The 21,786-nt window shown below is 39.0% G+C and overlaps 2 protein-coding genes across 2 annotated transcripts; one reads left to right on the top strand and one right to left on the bottom strand.

Moving 5' to 3' along the window:
- Nucleotides 1-2,828: 2,828 nt before the first annotated feature.
- On the top strand, nucleotides 2,829-10,193 carry acp2 (acid phosphatase 2, lysosomal). Its single transcript, XM_004066566.3, has 13 exons — nucleotides 2,829-3,002; nucleotides 4,395-4,490; nucleotides 5,581-5,667; nucleotides 5,763-5,823; nucleotides 5,891-5,982; nucleotides 6,052-6,150; nucleotides 6,479-6,568; nucleotides 7,115-7,198; nucleotides 7,274-7,322; nucleotides 7,489-7,577; nucleotides 7,704-7,810; nucleotides 7,888-8,063; nucleotides 8,137-10,193. The coding sequence occupies exons 1-13, from the start codon at nucleotides 2,922-2,924 to the stop codon at nucleotides 8,280-8,282; spliced, it is 1,257 nt and encodes a 418-aa protein (XP_004066614.1). The 5' UTR covers nucleotides 2,829-2,921; the 3' UTR covers nucleotides 8,283-10,193.
- A 1,327-nt stretch (nucleotides 10,194-11,520) lies between these two features.
- On the bottom strand, nucleotides 11,521-21,592 carry gpr137c (G protein-coupled receptor 137C). Its single transcript, XM_011484459.3, has 8 exons — nucleotides 20,787-21,592; nucleotides 16,192-16,241; nucleotides 15,995-16,102; nucleotides 15,780-15,918; nucleotides 15,407-15,556; nucleotides 14,844-14,969; nucleotides 14,641-14,765; nucleotides 11,521-14,553 (listed from the first exon to the last, which is right to left on the bottom strand). The coding sequence occupies exons 1-8, from the start codon at nucleotides 21,153-21,155 to the stop codon at nucleotides 14,265-14,267; spliced, it is 1,356 nt and encodes a 451-aa protein (XP_011482761.1). The 5' UTR covers nucleotides 21,156-21,592; the 3' UTR covers nucleotides 11,521-14,264.
- Nucleotides 21,593-21,786: the final 194 nt, after the last annotated feature.

Here is a 21,786-nt window from a genome sequence, read left to right as displayed (position 1 = left end):
TAGAACTGGGTGTCACTTGAAGGGAAAAAATTTAAGAAGGATGAAAAGTATCGGCCCTAGGATAGAACCCTGGGGGACGCCTAAAGTTAGGGGAAGTAACAGTGAAGTGAAGGAGTTTAGCTGAATAAACTGAGAAAGGAGGTGTGAACCAGTCCGTAAGGGACGAGGGTGAGTTAAATAATATTGAAGAATCAAGACGATAACACATAGGAAGAAAACAGGAAAGCTGCCAGAAGGAAAAACTTTTCAATGTGGTAGTTTCAGTAGAGAAATGAGGCAAAAAACAAAAACAAAAACTGGAGGCAAATTGGTCATAAATATTAGAAGGCAACCATTATCTTTCAAGAATCACAGTATTTGGACCCAGGAACATTCAACCAATGAAGTAAAAATGGATTATACCAGTGATGGAGAGAGCCAAACCAGTTAAAGGTGGATCTGGTTGAGTTAAGATGTTTCTGCAACTAAGGAAAGACTGTTTAGAGCAAATCAGCAGTGGAGCAGGGAAAGATGAAACCAAATGAGCATCATTAACCAGCAGCTGATGAATATTTTGAATTGTGGAGCCAGTTTATCAAAACGACCGTAGCAATAATTGGTGCAGTAAGAAACCAGATCATCTAGAGTAGAAAGTCTGCTTGTAGTTGGTAGAGTTTATGCCAGCAGACTGTTTCCATGCCAATGTCCTCAATGATCCAGCAGGATGATTGATGGTTTAAAAAGTGACAAATTTACCTCTAATGATATTAGCAGTGATCAGCAAAGGCAATCGTCTTTTGTGGCATATCTGTAACGGGGTGCCCTGCTATGTTTTGAGCGCAGTTTCAAGAGTAAAAATTCGTTATGTTTGGTATTTTTGAGTTTATTGTGCAAAATACATTTTTGCAGAGTGTGCACTTGGAATGATGGCACGAAAACCACTCCGTAAGCAAAACAGTGGATAAAACCACCCAAGTGTTTACAGAGAGTCACCAAAATCCTTACACAAGAGTTGACTAAACAAAAAATGCTTTGCTTGACCTTTGAGGTTGTCACAGTGCTGCCACTGTATGACTTCACATAAATGGCGCAGATTGACCGTCTATAAAGTTGAACTTGTAATAGGAGGCACTCTTCAGGCTGTTTTCTGCCAACATTTCGTTCTATTTCCTAAAGAAAGTTATAAACTTTTGGTTCCAATATTTCGACGGTGTGAGGATGGCGAGGTCGCCGATTGTTCGGGTTAAAAAATGCAGCATTAGCGATGTAAAAAGTGCATTAAATTACTGAACAAAATAACATGCTATGTGTTGTTACACTCCAAACCATGTCCATGTTAGTGCTGTTTCGAGCACGCCCCACTCTTTAGGCTACATGAGGCACAAAATGGAACAAAAATGTGGAGTTCTGCTGGCTGTGGTCCAGAGTAGGAGGCAGGTCATGGTGAAGATTGGAACAAACTAGGAGGGTGTCATAAAATCTGTTCATAAAACAAAGGGGGTCTGAGCAGTGAGGATGCACAAAGACCCACCAAAGAAGAAGCTGCTGTTACTTCTTGGTACAGAACTAACCAAAATGTCTTGAAGGAAATCTCTGACATATTTGTGTGGGGTCAGGGTCATGACCTACAAAAAACAGCAAGGCATTGTTAATGATTGACATCTTTGTTGGACCAAAGTAATTGGCGGAAGATGGCATTTAAAAGTCAAATTAACCCAACCTCCAAGTTTATGTGACTGATAATCTTGAGTTACTGTCATTATTTAAAGTTTGGATCAAATGGATATCTTAATATGAAAATAACTCTTTTATTATCCCTCCAGCAATCAGCTATCTTAAGAAGACACTTCTGAATAGTGTTCATTATTTAAAGGTTTAGTGATTATTTGCTAAAAAATGTGAAATGTGTTAATAACAACAGATACACAGACGGTATTACAGGAACGCACAGTTCTTTGAGCGACAACACTGGCCTCTAGTGTCAGGAAGGATGAATGCCAGGTAACTATTTTCTGATTAAAAAGTAGACTTTGGAATGTTTGATTTGTTTATAAGGGCTAATCTTCAGAAAGAAATGCATTTCATTTTGTATGAAAAAGTGGGTCAATTTTTAGAATATATTGGGCAGGAGGAACTCTAACTTAATGAATATTTAAATAAAAGAGGAAAAAGGAAGATTATTGATTTTAAAACCAATTGCTTTCTTTTCATTTTAATTCATTGTTATATACAAAAACATGCAAATAAATGCCTGCTTTTAAAAATATTTTTACCACTTACATGTTTTGAATAGATAATATTTTTGTAAAGCGTTTTATTATATTTGTCTTCAAATAAGAAGATAAATAAGAACATTAGTTATCAAATATATCAAATCCAAAAGACAGTTAATTTTCCTCATTTATTAAATCCTAAAGTGGGTTAATTATGTGTAAGAAAAAATGTAAAAAAAAATAAACATTAAAAAAAAGATTTGGACCTGATGTTGCTTTTGACAGTATTTGGAAATATCAACATAAAGAAAAGATTATTAATCAAACACGAATGAAGTTGTCCACTAAAATCGCCCAATTTTACTGAAAAACAGCTTGAACAGTCATAAGACATTAAGCAAATTGCTGAACTTCCCTTTTTAAAAAAATCACTGTGTCAAAATAAAAGCAGTGTCATGTAACTTCTACCTTTTTGTCTTCTAAAAGAGCACGTTCGCTTAAAAAATGAATAAAAACTTAAAAATGTTCTGAAATTTGAACAATAAATGCTTCCCAAACATGAATTTTTTGTATTTTATTTATCCTTCTCCAATTTTAGGTATTCTTTAACACTTTCACTTCCGGTTTCTCCACCAATGAGAGATGCATAAACGGGACGGTCGGAGGAGCCGCCGCCGCCGCGCTGCTTAGCACAGCTCTTCTGCAGAAAGCGGAGCCACGGACGGAGTCATGATGGTGTCCTCCGTCGTGCTTTTCGTCTTCGCCGTGGCTTCCGCGGTCGCGGAGAAAAAACTGGTGTTTGTGACAGTGGTAAGTATTTACGAGTGGGGGGATAATGGCGTTAAACTCACGTACTTTTTTTCGACAATAAATATTTTTTTTTTTACGTTTGGAGACACAAAAAAACTTTTCAAAAAATACTCAGTGTTTCTGTAAATTCGTTATAGAAATGCAAATAAACATTTAATAAATAAAAAATATATCCTTTTGGCATATTTTGCTTTTTTCCTCGAATGAATTTTGTCCTTGCGGTAAATACACTATCAGCTAGCTAGCTAACAGATAAACTAATTTAAGCGTTTGCTAGTTTTTACGAATTAAAAAAGTTATGTAGTACATTGATTAGTTATTAAATATATTGTTTTTTTAGCATAAAAATAGTATTTAATCGTATCCTACGGTGTTATTCGTGTAAAAAGTCAATGTAGTGAACATGTGATAAAATACCAGAAAAAGTTAGTAGAAATTTATACTACAGTCATGTAAACAGAAGATAAGGGGTTGCTGATGGAGGAATATACGTTTTTTTTATTTCTTTCTACCTTGTTTCAGTTCATTTTTGACTTTTGTTTATAATGTTCCTCCTTTTTCTTTCTTTGGAGTAATTGTTTACATTCTCTTCTTTTCAAGCGAAACCAATGGCTGTGTTATCTGTCTGACCTTATATGCAGATGACCTGAAAACACAAAGAAGCAGTTTAGATCTCACTCCACTGATCTAATGTCACAGATGAATACATTTTTAGTAAAATAGAACCGCTTTAACTAGATACTTCTGTTTTCTTTTAATCTGCAGCCAAAAGCGGCACAGTCTAATTCCTGTTCTTATTCTTAGACCACTAATTTCCTTCTGCAGTAAACTCTTCCTAAAGCGAACGAGATTAGGGCCTCAATAAACGATATAATCCTCACCACAAAAAGAGATTATGCACTTTTCTTTTTGCAGTTGTTAGACGCTTCAGTCTAGCATGTCGGATTTCTCACCTTGTTGTTTTTTTGGTCTTTTTGGTGGTTTGGCATTTAGGGAATGAGACATTTTTAAAGTTTTGAACTGGTTTTTAAACCAAAGTTCACTTCAGCAGAGCGTGTCGAGGCTTTTAGGGCCCCGTTTAGAGTTTGGTGTTTATTTTCCTATAAGTGTGCCGTCAGCTGACTGAATGTCATAACCGCCACTGCTGCAGATAAAAGCAGAACAAAGGTTTTGGCGGGGGTATATTTCATTAAAAACTGCCCTAGATTTTTCTTTATAAGTGCACGTATTTGTCTGAGGGTTTGATCAACTTTTTCTGTTTTTCTTCAGATTCTGTGCTGCGTCGCTTGAGTTGATGGACATCCTTTCGAATATTGGAAATTTTTGAGTTGATGTTGTGCAACAATCGTGTCACCTGATGTGTTTCCTTTTGCTTGCTTTTCATGTCTTCAGCTGTTTCGACACGGTGACCGATCGCCTGTCAAAGCCTATCCCACTGACCCCTACCAGGAGAGTGCCTGGCCTCAAGGCTTTGGGCAGCTTTCTCAGGTATGTGGACTGACTTGCATACTCCGTAAAGTTTGGACACACCAAAAAATCTCAAACATCTGCCTTTTGATATGGAAAAATCTGCATTTAAAAATCACCTTAACTTTGTTTAAATCTTCATTTTTAGTGGGGTAATTATTGTGAACTGGAAGAATTTGCCTGCAGCCCCATACCACCAAACTTCCACCCTCGTGCTTAACAATAGAAACTGCCTAAGCTGGAAAGATTTGGAGGTTTATAAACGCGTCAGCTAAATGTAACCAAGTCATTTTCAACGGCCTGAATCAGTGTGTTTTCTTTCTGAGACCTGGTTCATTTATTATTGTGATGAGCCTTTTCTCACTCATTTGTCCTCTTATTTAGGAAATTCTCAAGCAGTTTTTTTCTTTATTAAAAAATGTTTTCTAAGGTTTAACTCATAACTTTCATTATTTAGTTATTTTAAAAATATATATCAGTAATACTTTAATTATATGTGGGTGGGGTTTAGCAGTGAATACAGTCTAAAGAATATGTTAAAAAAAACACTATTACAATCACATGATTGCAGTTTTTGTGTGTGATTTCAGATCAAGCATGAATATTAACTTCACTATAAAACATCCCTCATTTATTTCTTTTTAGGATTAAAAAAGTCTTAAAGAATACATTAAATATTTTCCATAAAACAATTGGTTGGGGTTTGATGGGATTTGAAGTCTTAAACGGGTCATTAGATCATTAGAGTTAGAAATCCTCCTGGACCCATTTGTGGCCAAACAAATTCAGCGAAACTAAACTTTCTGAACCTCCTTCCCAATGAAATATTATTTAATACCAGGATTCTGGAACAGTTGGAGAGTTTTATCATTTTATGGTCCTTAATTTCACTTGATGGAACCATTTTTCCATCAAGCTAAATGCTAAAGGGTTGTTTGGTTGGATTTTATATAAACACATGAAAATAAGAAATGCTCAAATAGAAGAGACAGCATTGTAATAAAGATTTGTCAGTTTTGATTCCTTTTTCTGTTTATTTTTGGGGAGAACTTAACTAGGATTGACATAAAATCTTGCAGAACCTTCTGGACTTCTTTTTTCTGCTCTATAGGAGGGGATGAGGCAGCACTTTGAGCTGGGTCAGTACCTGAGGTCTCGCTACAAGAACTTCCTGAATGAATCTTATGTTCGGCACGAGGTGAGAAGCGGATTCCTCTGAAAACCTCTGCGGTCACATGACTTCACGGCTCCACCCACAGATGTTTCAACTCCTCTCCAAATCTTCATCGGCAGATCTTAGTTCGCAGCACAGACTACGACCGGACCCTGATGAGCGCCGAAGCTAATCTGGCAGGTGTGAGTCGCCTCTGTCCGTCTTCCTGTTCCTCTTCCTCTCCCTAATCTCTCTTTTGTTTTTTTAGGTCTCTACCCCCCTAAAGGAGAGCAGGTGTTCCATCCAGAGCTGGAGTGGCAGCCCATACCGGTCCACACGGTGCCTCAGAGCGAGGAGCGGGTCGGTGCGACGGGCTCTCTTCTGGCTGGTTGCTAAGCGATGGCGTTCATCCATTTGTGGTTCTTTCAGCTCCTGTCGTTCCCTCTGGGAGACTGTCCTCGCTACAGGCAGCTGATGGAAGAAACGGCGCACACCAAGGAGTTTCTGAACGTGACCAGCACATACCAGGTGCAGCCAAGAATCTTCTAACATCAATGTTTTTTAGAAAAAGTGCAATTTTTCAATCAAAATCTCTCCCTTTTACTTAAAATAAAAACACAGATTTGGTTATTTTTTTAAACAAAAAATCAGATATATGAACTTTTTATAGTGATAAAAGTAATTGGAGCGATGGTAGAGTCACAAAAAAACAGTGATGCTTTCAATTTTAAGCACAAAGAATTACAGTCCAAAAACCTAAGGAGACATTCAAAGAAGGTTTAAATGATCTTCTATTAACGTTCGGTCATTTTTACGCGTTTACAGATCCTTATTTTCAGGTATTTTTATGCTTTAGGACCTCATTGATCTGGTGAAGAATAAAACTGGACTGGAGCATACTACTGTGGAAACGGTGTGGAGCGTCTACGACACACTTTTCTGTGAGGTAACCAACCCCCTTTACCTGCAAGAAAACACGCCCTTATTCTGAAAATCCACACACGACATCTTCTATACAGAAAAAATGTATTTTTTTATTATTATTCTATTACAGACACCTAAAAGAATCAGCAGATCCTTTGCAGGATGGCAGGTTCATGCTTCCAAACATCTAAAAACATTTAAAGAATCTCGCTGAACTTGGAAATTCTTTCACAATATAGTGCCCCCCCCCCCCCCCCGCGCCCTAAAAGAGACAAGCCTGTGCCGAATTTCAAGCTTAAAATGGGAGTTTGTTTTAAATAAACCCTTTTAAAAATACTTTCTTTTTAGCATTTAAGATAAATTTAGCCAAGTTAGCCTAAAGCTTCCTACAGCATGCAGCCTTGATGTTGGCTTTGGTTTTCTCGACTACTTTAGCATTTCAGCATCAACCTTCTTCATTTTATAGCAGTTAAACACATTTTCTACAGAAAGTGTAAATATTTTTTTGCATAATTCCCTTGTTTACCCTATAATTTTACCACTGCTCTCCTGTTTTTGGTCCTTTCAGGCTCGACATAACAAATCCGCACCAGCCTGGGTGACTCCTGAAGTCATGGACAAACTCAGGATCCTCAAAGACTTTGGGTTTCAGGTAGAAGCTGCAGCTGCTTCTTTTATTTTAGTGTAATTTATTTTGAAAGGCGCTGATTCAACTTCCTGTTTGCAGGTCTCCTTTGGCTTCTACAAGCAGCAAGAGAAGAGTCGTCTGCAAGGAGGTGCCAGCTTCTTGAGCTTTTCCAGCCTGAATAAAATGTGCACTTATTTTGAAAGTTCCTGCAGCCACTTAATTTGGATTTTATTTTTTTGGACTTTGTACTGTTTTTGACACGGTGTGTTTTTTTTTGTTTTTTTTGTTTTTTTTTTAACTTTGTTGCTTTTCAGGAATCTTGCTGGGAGAAATAGTGAAAAATCTTTCTAGGATGGCCGTTCCTGACCCGACGCGGCAGTTCAAAATGATGATGCTCTCAGCGGTGAGCGAGTTATGATAGTCCAGATTATCTAGATTAGCTGGTAAGCAGCTCGGGAGCTCTTGTTGCTCCAATGTAGGTCAAATTTGCCTACAAAGAGAATTTTTTTTTTTCCCCCGTTCTCTGCAGCATGACACCACCGTCACTGCTCTTCAAGCCAGTCTGAACGTGTTCAACGGGAAGCAGCCGCCATACGCGTCCTGCCACTTTTTTGAGCTCTACAGGAACGACGACGGGTAAAAATGTCTGAAGTGACGCTGGTTTGATTCCTTAGAACCCATTTGAAGACGAATTTATCTGTTTTTGCACCCAGATCCACATCCGTGTCCATGTTTTACCGCAACGACAGCAGCGTAGAACCGTACCCACTCCAGCTGTCCAACTGTTCCCTTGACTGCCCCCTAGAGGACTTTGTGAGCATTACAAGCCATTTTATATCTCCAAACAGAGATGAGGAGTGTCAGCTGCCCTCAGCAGAGCTCGACAGAGGTGAGCCCCTCGCAAGCACCGCCACCGTCAAAGGCCAACGCACTCACGCCCCTTTGTTCCCGGCTGCTTACAGAGGTCATCATCAGCCTGGCCGTGGCCAGCTGTCTGCTCTTCATCCTCATCGTTATTCTCCTCACCGTCGTCTGTCGGCAGAGTGAGCCCTTCAGAAACAGGGGGTACCACCACGTGAGAAACCAAGAAGCTGGTGAGGCGTCCTGACAGAAGCTCCTCCCACTGAGATCCGCAAGGATCGATTTGTACGATGGCAGTAGCGGCGTGGACGATGATGAACTCTGAACTGTGCGTGTGTGACATTTGTCCAGGACCAAAAAGCCTTAAAATAATGGGCGCTTATCGGTGGTTAGTGTTGTTTTTTTTTTATGGGTTTTCCGATTAAAAGCTGTTTCTAGAGTGTTGGGATCATGCTGGGGAAATTTAAAATGTGGTAGAAATGCTGGATGAAGGGTATTTGGAAACCAAAAGTGACACATTTGTGGGGGTTTTCTCCAAAGTATGGAAGGTCAGAAGTGACTAAATGAAATAAAGTGCAATAAAATAATGAAAAAGGAAAAAGTTATTTTTTTTAACATTCAGAAATGAATCCAACAGTTAAACTAAAAACATGTGATACCCAAAGTCTCCTTATAGCATGACCAGTGAACACATTTAGTGTGTTGAGCCAAGACTTTCACAAAAGGTTTTGCCTAAATAAAGTCAAACTCTTTATATTTGAGTTTTTCCTCTTTAATTTATTTTAAAAAGTGTTACACCCATAATGCAACTGCTGTACTGACATTAACATATGCAAACCAGAAACATTTAGTTTTTGCTAACAGATGTTATGCTAACGTGAGTTTTTAAAACTCCCAATTTGCAATCCAGATTTACTTTTTAGGGTCAAAGCAATTAAAGCTTAGAAATATAAGAATGTAGGTCCAATTGTTGGAAAAAAATAATCCAATTAGTTTAACAGTTTTTGTTCCTTTTGACTTTCCATATTTTTCAGTTACTGCCATTTAAAGAAGGCAGCTGAAGTCCTTTGAAACCCTTTTAATTATGAAAATGAACAGATTAATACATAAAAGTAATCATAATTGTTACTCTAAATTTCTTACAGCTTAATAAAGAAAAATGTATAATTTATTCTCAGTATTAATGTTTGCTAAATTGAATAAACAAACGATCGTATGCTGGAATGAATCAGCAGGTGGGATCTTCTGTCGATATAAGAATTTCTAAATTACAAGCCTCCACCTTAAACACGATTGTTGATTTAAACGTTAGTTTTCTAGCTGAAATCCCTCCAAAAATTTTTAATAAAGTAGGGCAGATCTTGAAGATTTTCATGTGTTTTTGTTGGACTGCTGCAAAGATGAGCTAAATTCCAGCATAACAGACAGAAATTGTTGCATATGCATTCTAATTTCCTTTTTTCAATGTTTTAGTACCAAAAAAACCAAATCTTTAAAGTGTGCCGTGATGAAATGAGCACTTCCAACCGGTTTATGGGATGCAAAATGAGATAAAGACTTTTAAAGACCCACTCCAATGAAAATCAAGTTCTGGGAGTCTTTAACATGTTCTTGTAGCATTTTTCTAATGATGGAGGACATGTATATAAAAAAAATCTTGCTTAAAATTACATTTCTGAAAAAAAATGTATTCAAATGTTTGTGAGACGAAAACAAAAGACCACAAGCTCCTTTCAGCATCAGGGAGGGGAAGTGGGGCGGGGTTGCTTCACACCAATGGTCCCAGTCGTGGTTTCTAATAAATTATGTACAAAAAAAACAACACACAGATTTTGGGATTTAGGCTAAAACGGTATAATCATAATAGGACAAATGGGAAAGATGATCAGATTGGGTCTTTAATAAAATATAACGCGTCACAAATAATTAAATTAAAGTCACTGATCAAAGTTTTCACCAGGGATAAGGAGCATAAAATGATCTGTAGAGCTGCTGTCCTCAGCAGGGGTGACCCTCATCACCCTGTTATCTGGCAAATTCAACCACCTGACCGTGGAAGTGACCTGGTGGGAACGGTCAACTAACAGGGAGACACGAGGACGGTTAAAAACCCTTGCTTTCATAACAAGTTCTGCAACAAATAAATACGATTCCTGTTGGTTGTTTTTCATTTTTTATTTTTAACAACAGTGCAGTAGGCCTTTATTCGAACACCTAGTGCTTTTCCTGCTTACAATTAGTGATCAGTTGCATGGGTTACATTCAGTATGGCCACGGATCAAACCATCGACAACATAAAACACCTTCAAGCTGCAGACTTTGCAGCAAGTCAAGAACATTTTCACACAAAAATGACAACTTGGTGGTGCAGAAACATGCATTCTGCTCTGCGCTTGAACAGCGGTGAGAACTTAGCTTCTTATACTGGAATCCTACAACGGCGGAAAATGGAAAAATGTTTAGAGACTTCTCCGATCTGGCTCTTGTGCAAAGGTTTCATGGTAAAACTTGACGGTTATGGTTTTACAGTGCTATTAAAAATTTAAAAAAAAGACGCAGCATCTCGAGTTTGCTTTACGTACATGATGCTGTGTCGGAAACACACGGACTGACCGCTTTCAATGGAAAGGCGATGTTAATGCATGCATATGCGAGTTTCAGGCTCCACGCGGGTTTGACAAGCGTTTGCAGGTTCCACGTACAAAACGCAGAGCCACTGAACGTTAAACCAGTTGAACTTTGACCAATCACGGGCTCGGATTTGGTAGTGACATATAGGTCAGTGTTTTTCAACCAGTGTGCCACGGCACACAGCTCTGTGTTCATCCTAACAGGCCCTGATAAAACACTGAGTAGTTAGGAAAGTGAAAGATCGTAAAATACTGTTTTCTTTATGTTTATTTGATTAAATTAAAGACATTTTGATAAGAATGACGGTACCGCGATTTAGCTGCAGCTATAACTGTTTTCTGAAAAGTCCCGCCCCTTCAACTGTCTCCACCAATCATTCTTGGAGGCTTAATCACACGTCATCAGTCTGACCAATCAGAAGTGGTTAAAGTCTTTACTTCCCTGTTCTGATTCTGCTCATAAAGTCTCTCAGTTCCAACAAAAATACCAGCTAAAGCTCGTCTTTAGCGGTGTAGCTTTCCACAGAATCTGGTATCAGACCCTGGAACAAGTGAACAAAAAAATCAAGCTCACAGAAGCGAGTCGGTCTGCGTTCGGCGGCTGTTTGCACAACATCTCCCATGATGCATTGGGTTAAAGTGACAGCATCTCAGCGCACAATGTATCTTCGTTGTTAAACGTCTTGAAACCACAACGAAAACGCATCAAACAGTTTTTAAATCTTCTAACTTAACTTTTATTACATCTTTTAGAAAAAACAGCTGCATCCTCCAGCTTTTTCTGCCACAATTATCACTAAAATGCATGTGAGATTGCGGAGGGGCTGTAGATCAATAGAGACTATGAGTTTCTCCTTTTTTTTTTTTTTTTTTTGGGATGCTGGTGTGCCGCGGGATTTTTGTCAAGGTGTGCCGTGGCTCAAATTAGGTTGAAAAACACTGATATAGATAGTTTCATTTCACAGAACTGCTAACAAATTGATCATGTGGGAGAAATTGATATTTGCTGATTGTAACCAGCCAGAATTATATGAGGAATCTTTCAAATATCGGAAAAGTTTGGAGCAAGATTTGCAAGATTTACACCACGACGACATTTTGCACTAAGCGTCTTCCAACTGTAGGTGGCGGACATGCGCTAGTGTCGGTTATCTGTGTGAACGCCACCGCGTTTAAAAACCCGGGTTCCTAAAAACCCGGGTTCCTGAACGCACCACACATGCCCGGTGTGAACGTAGCTTGAGAATTTGGTCTGAGGTGCGAGTCACGGACGACGTATTGCTGACATGATGCAATCCGTGAAGCTCTAGGGGTCACTAAGGTGACGGAAAAAAATAACACACCATAATATATGTTAGTAAAAATCAATGTAAAATAAAAGTTACGTATAAAAGCACGCTAAATTTGAAAATATCTATGACAGCACACAGCCTAAAAAACTCCACACAATACTCATTAGAAACAGATCGACATGGCAACGATTAAAAACAGACACCATCTGATCATTTCTTGTGCAAATATAAAGGAATGCAAATATTTGATATGATAAATGTGATGGCACATTGACCTTTTCCTTCTCTCAGGATAAACAATAAAATAGAGGATTACTAAAGTTAAACAAAGAATAAAAAAACTACATTCAAAACCTTTTTTCTTCCTCTTAAGGTGATCATCGTCCAAGTGCAAAATCTTTGTGTCACAGCTCACAAAACATCAGACGAGATGATATTGAAATTTTTTTTTTTTGGTCACAAATCAGCTTCGATGACCCGTCCCATCCGAACCGAGAGCTGAGTCACATTCATTGCTGACTGAAGTAACTGATTCAGGATCTTAGTGTCACAGACCCAATCTAAATCTAACATAAATCGGATATTTTTCTTCATGTTTATGTAGAAAGAAGGTTTTGTTGCCATCCTGCTTTAGTGACTGAAACAAAGCCTGAGTCATCGATTTATGACCAATGACACACAGACCCTACCATTGACTGGAAATGAGAACTGTGACATCACCAGTAGAAAGTGGCTTACTTCTGGCACCAACCACACGAAGTCAACTCAGTCGTCTCCATGTTGGAACCATAGATTATCAGTTTACAGCGATCGAGTTGGACTGAGTATTCCTTTTTTGTGGCAACCCCTCTAACCAATCAGGAGTGAGCTTGTTGTATGGCCACACCCCTGCCACTTTAAAGTGGGTTACATTAAAACTGTCAATCCGATGTCTCAAACATTCAACATGAGATCGCATGCTTTCATAGAGGCATCTGATTGGTCGGTTTATAACGTAAATAACTTTCACTTCAGGAAAAAAAAAACTATGATGAACTAGAATATGTTAGCTTCTTGGAGCCAGTAGGTACTTCCTATTTAGAATGTGAGGGGGAAGGGTCACTCAGTCCAGTTCTCACCTGCAGTCAACTACCCTACATATGGGTTTTGATTTCATTTTCTTATTGTTTGCCGTTATTTTGTGACTTAGCTTAACATTTAGCATTGCTAAAAGATGCAATCAGGCGACACGAGACGCCTTTGCTGGGTTCTCACAGTTTAAATGGCACCAAAATGTACAACTTTAGCCAAAATTAATTATGAGTCGTCTCCAGCAGCTAAAAAATTGGAGGAACTGTTAGCTACATTACAAACCCCTAGCTAGCTTCAATTAGGCTATGTCCAAAATTCCACCCTACTGCCCAACTACTAAAAAATTATAGTGTGGAACTATCTAATGCCCTAGATCTTAAAAGAAATTCAAACATCATGCTCACAACATTATTTTATATGCAAATATGACGTTGACAATTTCACAAAGTAAAGAACTAATAAATGTTGCGACAAGCGTTTATTAATCCACTGTGTTCTGATAGTGGAAATGTTGATAGTTTATTAATAAAATACTTTTTTTTGTTTGTTTGGCAAAAATGTTACAAACGCAATGAATTGCGGTCTATATACCCCAATCTAGTCAGTATCAATGCGCACTAGTTTTTCAAGGAGAAATCTGGGAAATTGCTAGGGCACTCGATTTGGCCGAACGCACTACATAGTGCTCTAAGTAGTGAAGGAGTTCGGACATAGCCATAGTGAACCTGAATGTCCCACTAGCTAGCTAGCACCTTGTGACGTTTTTAACACTAACACTGGAGATGACACCGGCGACACCGAAATAACACATTCTTTGGCAAACCGCAACTCTTCAACAATTACGTTACATAAGTAGGAGCTTGAAGAGTTACAGTTGTCCAAAGAATGGCAACACTGGAGCTAAAGCTCTGGTGGTAAAGGGTTAAAAGTTTTGACCTTTCATGATATTGTCGGGTGTCACGTTACTAACATAACGCCTTAAAGATGTTAGGCTTCTTAGCTGGACGAGCTGGCTGCTGTACGCTTACGTTTATTTTAATCCGACTAACGTTTAGATCGTGATGTTTGGTCAGAGCCGTTGGCATAAAAGGTATTTAGATCGCTGATCATAAATTTAAGAGATCCTTGAAATGTTCTTTTTTTTGTTGCGAAATTCATTCTAAAAGCACCAAAAATCGATGACTTGCGTGACAAACACACTATTCAGCCCCGTCCAGTTTTCCTTATGGGTGCCCCTTAATTCTGGGGGGTGCAGAAGTACATATGCGATGCACAGTAATAATTCTGAGGCGTGGAATAGTAGTTATTGTGCGGATGGTGGTGGTTGTTGTTGTTCTGCGGGGTGGAGTAATAGTTGTGATGATGATGATGATGTGGATTCTGGATGTTTCCATTTGCGAAGAGGAGGGGGGCTGTTGAGGGCAGGGGCTGCTGGGCAGACGCCCCCCCGGCTGCTAAAGTCCCATTGCGCTGGATGGAGCCGTACCAACTGGATGTTGACAGCTGGGGTGTGGTGGAGAAGAGACTGAGAGGTAGGAAAATCTGTTAGTCTGGGGTTTTTTTTCTTTTCAGGTTAGAGTAAAACATGGTTAGCTGACTCATTAGCACTCACCTGGCGCGATCGCTCCTCGCATTGATGCTTTTGGACAGGTCGTCGTCACTATCGTACCGCCTGGGGTTATCAAAGAAATAGGCCCTGGAGCTGAAACTGTGGCTGCTGATCATTCCCCCCTGAGCCTGGAAGATACGGGATGTTCAACCTTTACCACCACCTCCACTTGGTGGGAGACGCTGAGTTGGGGCTTGCTAGTTTACCAGGTTTTGATGGGGTCTCTGGACCCTGAAGAAAACCACCACCAGGCTAGTCGGCAGCAGCTCCCAGAAAAACAAAATGACCCCAAAAATGATGTAGGCCTCGCCGCTGACCTCTTGTACTGCAGCCTTTAAAAACATGAAACACTTTATGGTTTGGTTTTTTATAGACACTGCCATGCTGGACAAGCCTAAAAATGAGGGTTTCAAATGTATGGGTTCTAAAATGACAATAATTGACAATTTTTCAAAAATGAAGCAAATAAGGAACAAATGTAACAAGGGTAACAAACTCAAGGATTGATACTTGATTTATAGTGAGATTAAAGCTCCTAATACCAGACTCTTCCCATATCAGATGCTTGGGTTGTTTGACAAAAGTACACAAAAACCAGTCTAGATTGGTTTTGGCTGTCAAGCCCCACACCCCTTGATGTAGGTCACGATGCACACGCAGTTATTTATAGCCAGACAAAGCCCTTTACCCCACCATGCGTTGCTCTGCCAAATCTGCTAGGATGGATTGTCTTCAGACGGTAAGTGTTCAATCAAACACAACAGGGTACCTGATCGGAAATGCTGTACCAGCCATAATTGAAGGGACTGGGTCTGTCCTGGGGCGACAGGGCCACCACCACGAGGTTGTAACAGGCTCTGGATGTGTAAAGGAGGATCACCATGGCTCCAATGGCTGTTGCTTGGCACAAGGATGTACCCTGGAGGAGGATTAATGGGGTCGTGAGCAGCAGCTCACCACACGAATTTAACTAAATGTCTAAACTAAACCCAAGAAAATTACAAAATATGTATTAAAGATTAAATGTTTTCGCTCGGGTTTATACGCAGTTAAGTTACTTTCACATCATCTCTGGCGTTTTACAATGAAAAGTCTATGTGTGGATTTTAGGGTTCCTGCATGTTTCATTTCCCCCTTCTTACCTTAGACTCAAGGTAAACGTTGGCAGAAGACATCTTCGCGATCTTGAAGATACACACGGCCAGGGATATGGCACACAAGACGAACAGACTGTCGTTGATCAGGACCCGCGCTAAGACCGCATGCTTGATTCCTCCATCGCTGGGACATAAAGATAAGCTGATGCAACGGAGCCGAACCCAAAGGAAATGATTGGGAACCTTTTGTTTCAACTTACCTTGGCGGCTTGGAGTGCTCAAGAGCTCCTTGCACTAACATTGCGCATGTGAGGTTCACCACCAGGAAGAAAATACTGAGACACAAGAACAGCAAACGCAGTGGAACCCTTCAGGAAGAAAGAAGAGCAATTTATTTATGCACAACCACCTTTTTAATTTTGAAAATTTGAGATTAAAGTAGAAAAGAAGGCCCTACTTGTATTTGGAGAGCTCCGGTGAATACTTGGCTTTAGCTTTGAACATCACCTACAAGGAAAAAAAAACTATTCATAACGTGGAAAAGACATTTAAATGACAGCGTTGCCGTTTTCAGACGACCTAAAAGTTCAATAATTAAGCCGTGCACAAGTCCAGGTTAAATAAACAACGCTAGTGTCAGTGGCTTTGAGGGAAAAGGTTCAGTGAGGCCACTTTGAAAACCAATCCTCACAGTTCTATCAGGCTGAAAGGGCGTTGACCGCTTATTTTAGTTTTTCAGCCAAGAACAAGAGGATGTAACAAACCAAACTGCTCAGAAATTTCACGCAGTGTTGCACTTGTCCACAAAACTTGTGAACTTTTTTATTTTTTGTTTCTTCAGATTCGCACTGTGATCGTTTTTCTTCTATTTGAATCAATAGAAAGTTACTTTGCATTCATACTGTAGTGAACCGCATCAGGGTGCACCTGCAGGAACCCTTGATTTACTTCTTTGCCCTGCATCCGAGTTTAAGGAAGCTTTCAAGCTTCGCTAACAGATAAAATATGTCAACATTTTTTTAAATTTACCACTTATTTGATCCATTTATTTTACTAAATACTTGTTGATCCGTGTGTTGCAAAAACCAACAGAGTCTGACTATATTTAACTACATTTACAATATGAAACTTTTCTTTCCACATTGTTTGAAATTATTTTAAACAAAAGATGTATGTGATTGTTTCCCTCTGTGTTTCACTTTTTAGTTTACGCTGTTGAAATGCATTCTATTGATGTAAAAATATTGCCTTGCAAACTGAAAAATTTACAACACAAACAGTTCCTACTGAAAAAAGAAATAGAAAAATGACTTAAATTAAAACTAAACTGTAAAAGATGATGTTTGTGTTCTTGCAAAATTGTGTCCGGCAAGCTGGAAAACAGCCAGATGACAAAGAAAAGAAGTGTACAAGAAGGGAATAATCATATCTGATCAAAACATTTTTAGCTTTTGCACTAAAACATAAATTGGCTATAATAAATCATAAATGCTTAAGGAAATCTGGACGGAACGATCTGAACTGTTGACTGAGCTTCGGACTGGAAATGAATCATGTTCACATGATGATCCGTCTGTGAAATAAGGGAAATGCTTGGTTTTTGTAGCATCTGTTCCCTAATAAATGCCTTTTACAGTGTTGAGTTGTTTTTACCACTGAGTCATAAATTAATGCACAAAAAAGAACTTATATAGAAAAGAGGAGCTACATTACTTCTAAGAAATCCATTAAGAGTCACAGATTCTCTTCTTTATTACTTTTTCCACAAAACAGAACACGAGTCCCTAGTTTCTAGAGCCTTCCTGACCTATGTTTACTTTTCAAAAATACACAACCGCAGGTAAAAAGCACAGACGCGTGAAATGTTGTGTTGACATGCAACCCACTCAGTTTTCCCAGCATGCTTTAAAAGCTTTTCTGTGTAGAACCAAACAGAGTAATACAGACTTAAGCAAAAGAAGAAGAAAAAAAAGACAATGTTTGGTCTTCTAGTATCAGCACAAATGCTTTAATTAAAACAGAAAACTGTGTATGAATTAGTCAAAAATGATATAAAATATGGTATATTATAGATTTTTTTCATAATATTTAATACCACAATTTGGTGCTCTTTCTAAGAGTGAACAAATTAGCTATAATTTGTTCCTTTAAAAATGATATTTCAATTCTGCAGTTGAAGCAGAGCAGTTATTTAGGGCATAACGTTTTAACAAAAATGTCCACCTTGTTTGTTCTGACCAGTACTCAGAAGAAAAACGTAAAAAACAAATATGGAAAATTATACATTTTCTTGGAGGTGGAAATCAAGGAAGTGTGCCTTCTCCGTTTGGAAAAAGAGTCTAAAAAGCCCTCACTTTATGGAACAATGTTATCAAAAATGTACCCGGGGATGTGGTGAGGCTGTCTGGTTTGGACAAACTACACTGACACAAACTGAACAAAAACAACTGTCAAACACAGTAGTGGAGGCTTTATGATGTGGGTTTTCTTTGGAGCTACGTAACTTCTAATGACCATTAACAGCAAGCAGCCATGTCTATTTTTTTCTGAGAGCTCAACACTAAAATTCAGGTTAAAGAAATTGTTTAAAAAATTTTTTCTTTTATTTACATGAAAAAAAAATGACAATTCCATCACTTTTCCCTACACAGGTATCATAGCTGAGTAGTCATCTATTAGTAGTTTTTGTCCTTTTTTGACTTTGTGCCCCCGCTCCTTTCAAATCCTGTGCACGTCCCTGTTAGTACCAGCAAGAAACTGCAATCCTCCTAGTCACCTGATCACCAATGCTTACTCAGCAATCATGTGATGCCGCCAAGAGTCCACCCAACCAGTGAAACCTGCTTCCTTCCCTTTTTAACCACATGTGTGAATGAACCAGGCTTTAGCATTAAAAGGTGTTGGCTGAGCGATATCAGGCTAACCCCACAGAGCCTGAGCGGGGCAAACCGACCCCTGACCGCTGGGCCGGGCAGTCCGCCACCCTCGGTCGGTTGGACAAACGGGAAACTGATGGCGGGGACCAATATCTGAGCTTAGGGGTTTTAAACAAATGTACAGTACCATCCTCAGAGGTGAATGTTTGGTCTTGTTGGCTCCCATTGTGTGCTTTGGAATTCACATTATGTCCAGATTCTAGGTTGTTCGTTTTAAAATACATTAAAAAAAAATTGCAACAAGTTTTCCTCAAATCGCTACCCAAAATCTCCATAAAATAACATTTTCTGATGCTTACAGTCTTTTTTTTTTTACCAAGAGTTTCCTTTTAGTAGCTCGTCTTTAGCATAGCTAATATTGAGGAGTTTTACAACCTCAGCCTTTCATTAAACACCAAAAAAGGTGACACTTTTACAAAAACCTGAAAATCAAAACACCATGTTCCCCACTTTAAACTTATAGACAAAAAAATGAATTTTCCATTTTTTTAAAATAGAAAAACACGACCCATAACAGAAAGGTTAGAAGCAGAATTTTTATTCCAAAATCAGCTTTAAAATTGAAATCTGAAAAGCTGCAGAAAGCTAAACATTGCAAGAGCTATGGCTAACTTTGCTAAATAAATATGATTAAATAGGTTATTGTGAGTTATATTTAAACAATGTTGACCAACAGAAAAGAAAACAGCATTTTTTTTTCAAAATAAAAGGTTGAAAGATGATTTAAACAGCTATAAAATGGAATACACTTGATGTTAAATGTTACCAACATTTTTTTTTTACATACATTTTATAAAACCTGACAATTTTTTGTAAGCCTCAGCTGTATTTATTGACATTTCTGATTTATCTGTTCAGTATGTAGATGTTAAAGTTATGAAATTGTTGATTTTAACCCAGAATCTTTGGTTGATATTTTTGTTTTAAGATTTTTTCTCTTCTGTTATTTTTTTAAACAACATTCTGAGACTGAATTAAAACCAGACAAAAAAAATAAATACGTAGGCAAATCTGCTGAAGGATTTGGGGTTTGCTGAAAATCTTAGACCACAAGGTTTTGGATTTGAAACGGCACAATCCAAATTAGGCCACTAAAAAGTTGCATCAACAGTGGGAGGATGTTTATTGTTGTACAAATGTACAAATTTAGCACCTAAATTTGACTCCTTCACAAAAATATTAAATTTTAACTTGTGTAAAAAAAACAAAAAAAACCAGCTGTTAATTAAAGTCATTCCTTAAGCTAAACATAAAAAAAGTTTCAATTTGGTTTACGAACTTTGCTCGTGTCGCCTCGTTTTTTTTGAGCTACGTACACACCAAACATTTGGCGCGCCTGCCTAACATTTAGCCCACGCTGTTCACACTGGATAGGCAGGGAGGGGTTTCCTCTTCTTTTTCCTTCTACTGTTTACTAGCGCAGTACCGCCACCTACTGTTGGTGCGAAACGTTGAAGCAGTGCTAATCTCGCAATTTGGCCACAAAACAAAGGTTTCGGTTCATTGCTAGCGTCCTTGCAACCTGGCCATCCTGTGAGGTTTATCTTTATTTGAAGAAGAAAAAAAAAGCGCAGATAAAAGGAAATCATTACATCACTACCAATTCCAAGTGGCGAGACACATTCACACATTCATGCGTTTAGTACGTAGAGCCCGAAAACTGGAAAAAACTTGCATTAAGTACACATGAGCGCGAGAGATTTATGCGTGGAAGTCTGAACTTGCGCAGCCGAGGGTATTTTTACTTCAAAGTACAAAATTTTTGAGGAAAAAAAGTCATACAGATAACCTTGCTAATGTCAGGATAAAATGCTACTACAGCTACAGCTACAACAACTACTTTATCTTTATGCTACCCGGATTATAGAAATACATAGTAACCATTCAATAAATGCATAAAACCATAAACAATGATTTTAAATCACAGGGCTTATCGCTAAAAAAATTTAGAACGTAAAAATGATCAAATACACTGTAATGTGTGAGAATGGGAACATGAAAAACTTTTACCAAGATGAAGATGGAAGTGATGATATTTTTTTTCCCTGAAAAATAACGTTCATAAATAAATAAATACATGAAATAAATGAAAAATCCACGCCTGGACGTGACTCACCTGTGTGAAGTAAAGGTTGAGCAGGCAGAGCGTGAAGAACTGCAGGCAGACGGGGCAGCAGTACAGCAGCCAGAAGGCCAGAGGCTGCAGCTGGTTGGCCTGCACCACATTTTTAAAGTAGAAAGAGAAGAGGGTCGTCCGCAGCGCAGCCCACAGCAGACACAGGAACAAAAACACGCTCTGGAAGCTGAAGCGCTTGTGTCCGTAGTGCAAAATGAGCCAGAGCTGCAGGTAGACGAAAACGAAGAGGAAAGAGTAGAGGACGGTGTAGACGATGGTCAAACTGAGCTCCACGGACGGGGAGATTGCGCGTCCGGAGGACTCCTCCGCGGAGGTAAACAAGTCCTCCCCTGCTGCTGACGAAAACATCTTCCGCGAGAGAGATAGAAAAAAAAAAAGGACAAAGATGCTAAAAGCGGGTCAGACCCGGACAACAAGATCCGTGGTTGACACAAAAACGATGGCACTCCAGTGAAAACGTGCAGAAAAGTAGTGGCATTATTGCGGTTTTAAAGTTCAACTTTTGGAAGTGGATTTGTTTGAAAGGGAGTTTGGTAAAAGATAAATACAATAAAAATATATAAATAGGGGGCGGAAAGGTGAGCAAAAAAACAAGAGAGGTTCCCCTCTGTGATTGTCTGCAAAGCTGCTGTCTGCAAAAAAACAACTTGAGGGGGGGAAAGCCTCTCCAGATCAGCTGTGATGCAGTTTTAGACCAGCCCCCTTGCTCCAAATTGAGAAGGAAACTGGTTCTCCATGGACCGCCATTTTGGGTCCTAGCTTGTATGACTTCAATGGGAAAGAAACTCCTTCGGAGCCGCAAAGTTTTAGCAGTTTCCGAGGCACACTTCCTTGATAACACAGAAACGTCCGCCCACTTTTCTGCTGTCTCTATCGATTTGCTAATCGGATCGCCCAGCCTCCGCAGTCTTCTCTTTCTATTGGTTTTCAATGATGTCAGGATGAGATTAGCCCGCCCACTAACTCATGTGATTGGTGG

The sequence above is a fragment of the Oryzias latipes genome, chromosome 2 (assembly GCF_002234675.1).
Source record: "Oryzias latipes chromosome 2, ASM223467v1".
NCBI classification, from domain to species: domain Eukaryota; kingdom Metazoa; phylum Chordata; class Actinopteri; order Beloniformes; family Adrianichthyidae; genus Oryzias; species Oryzias latipes.
This window is presented reverse-complemented; position numbering and strand designations above follow the sequence as displayed.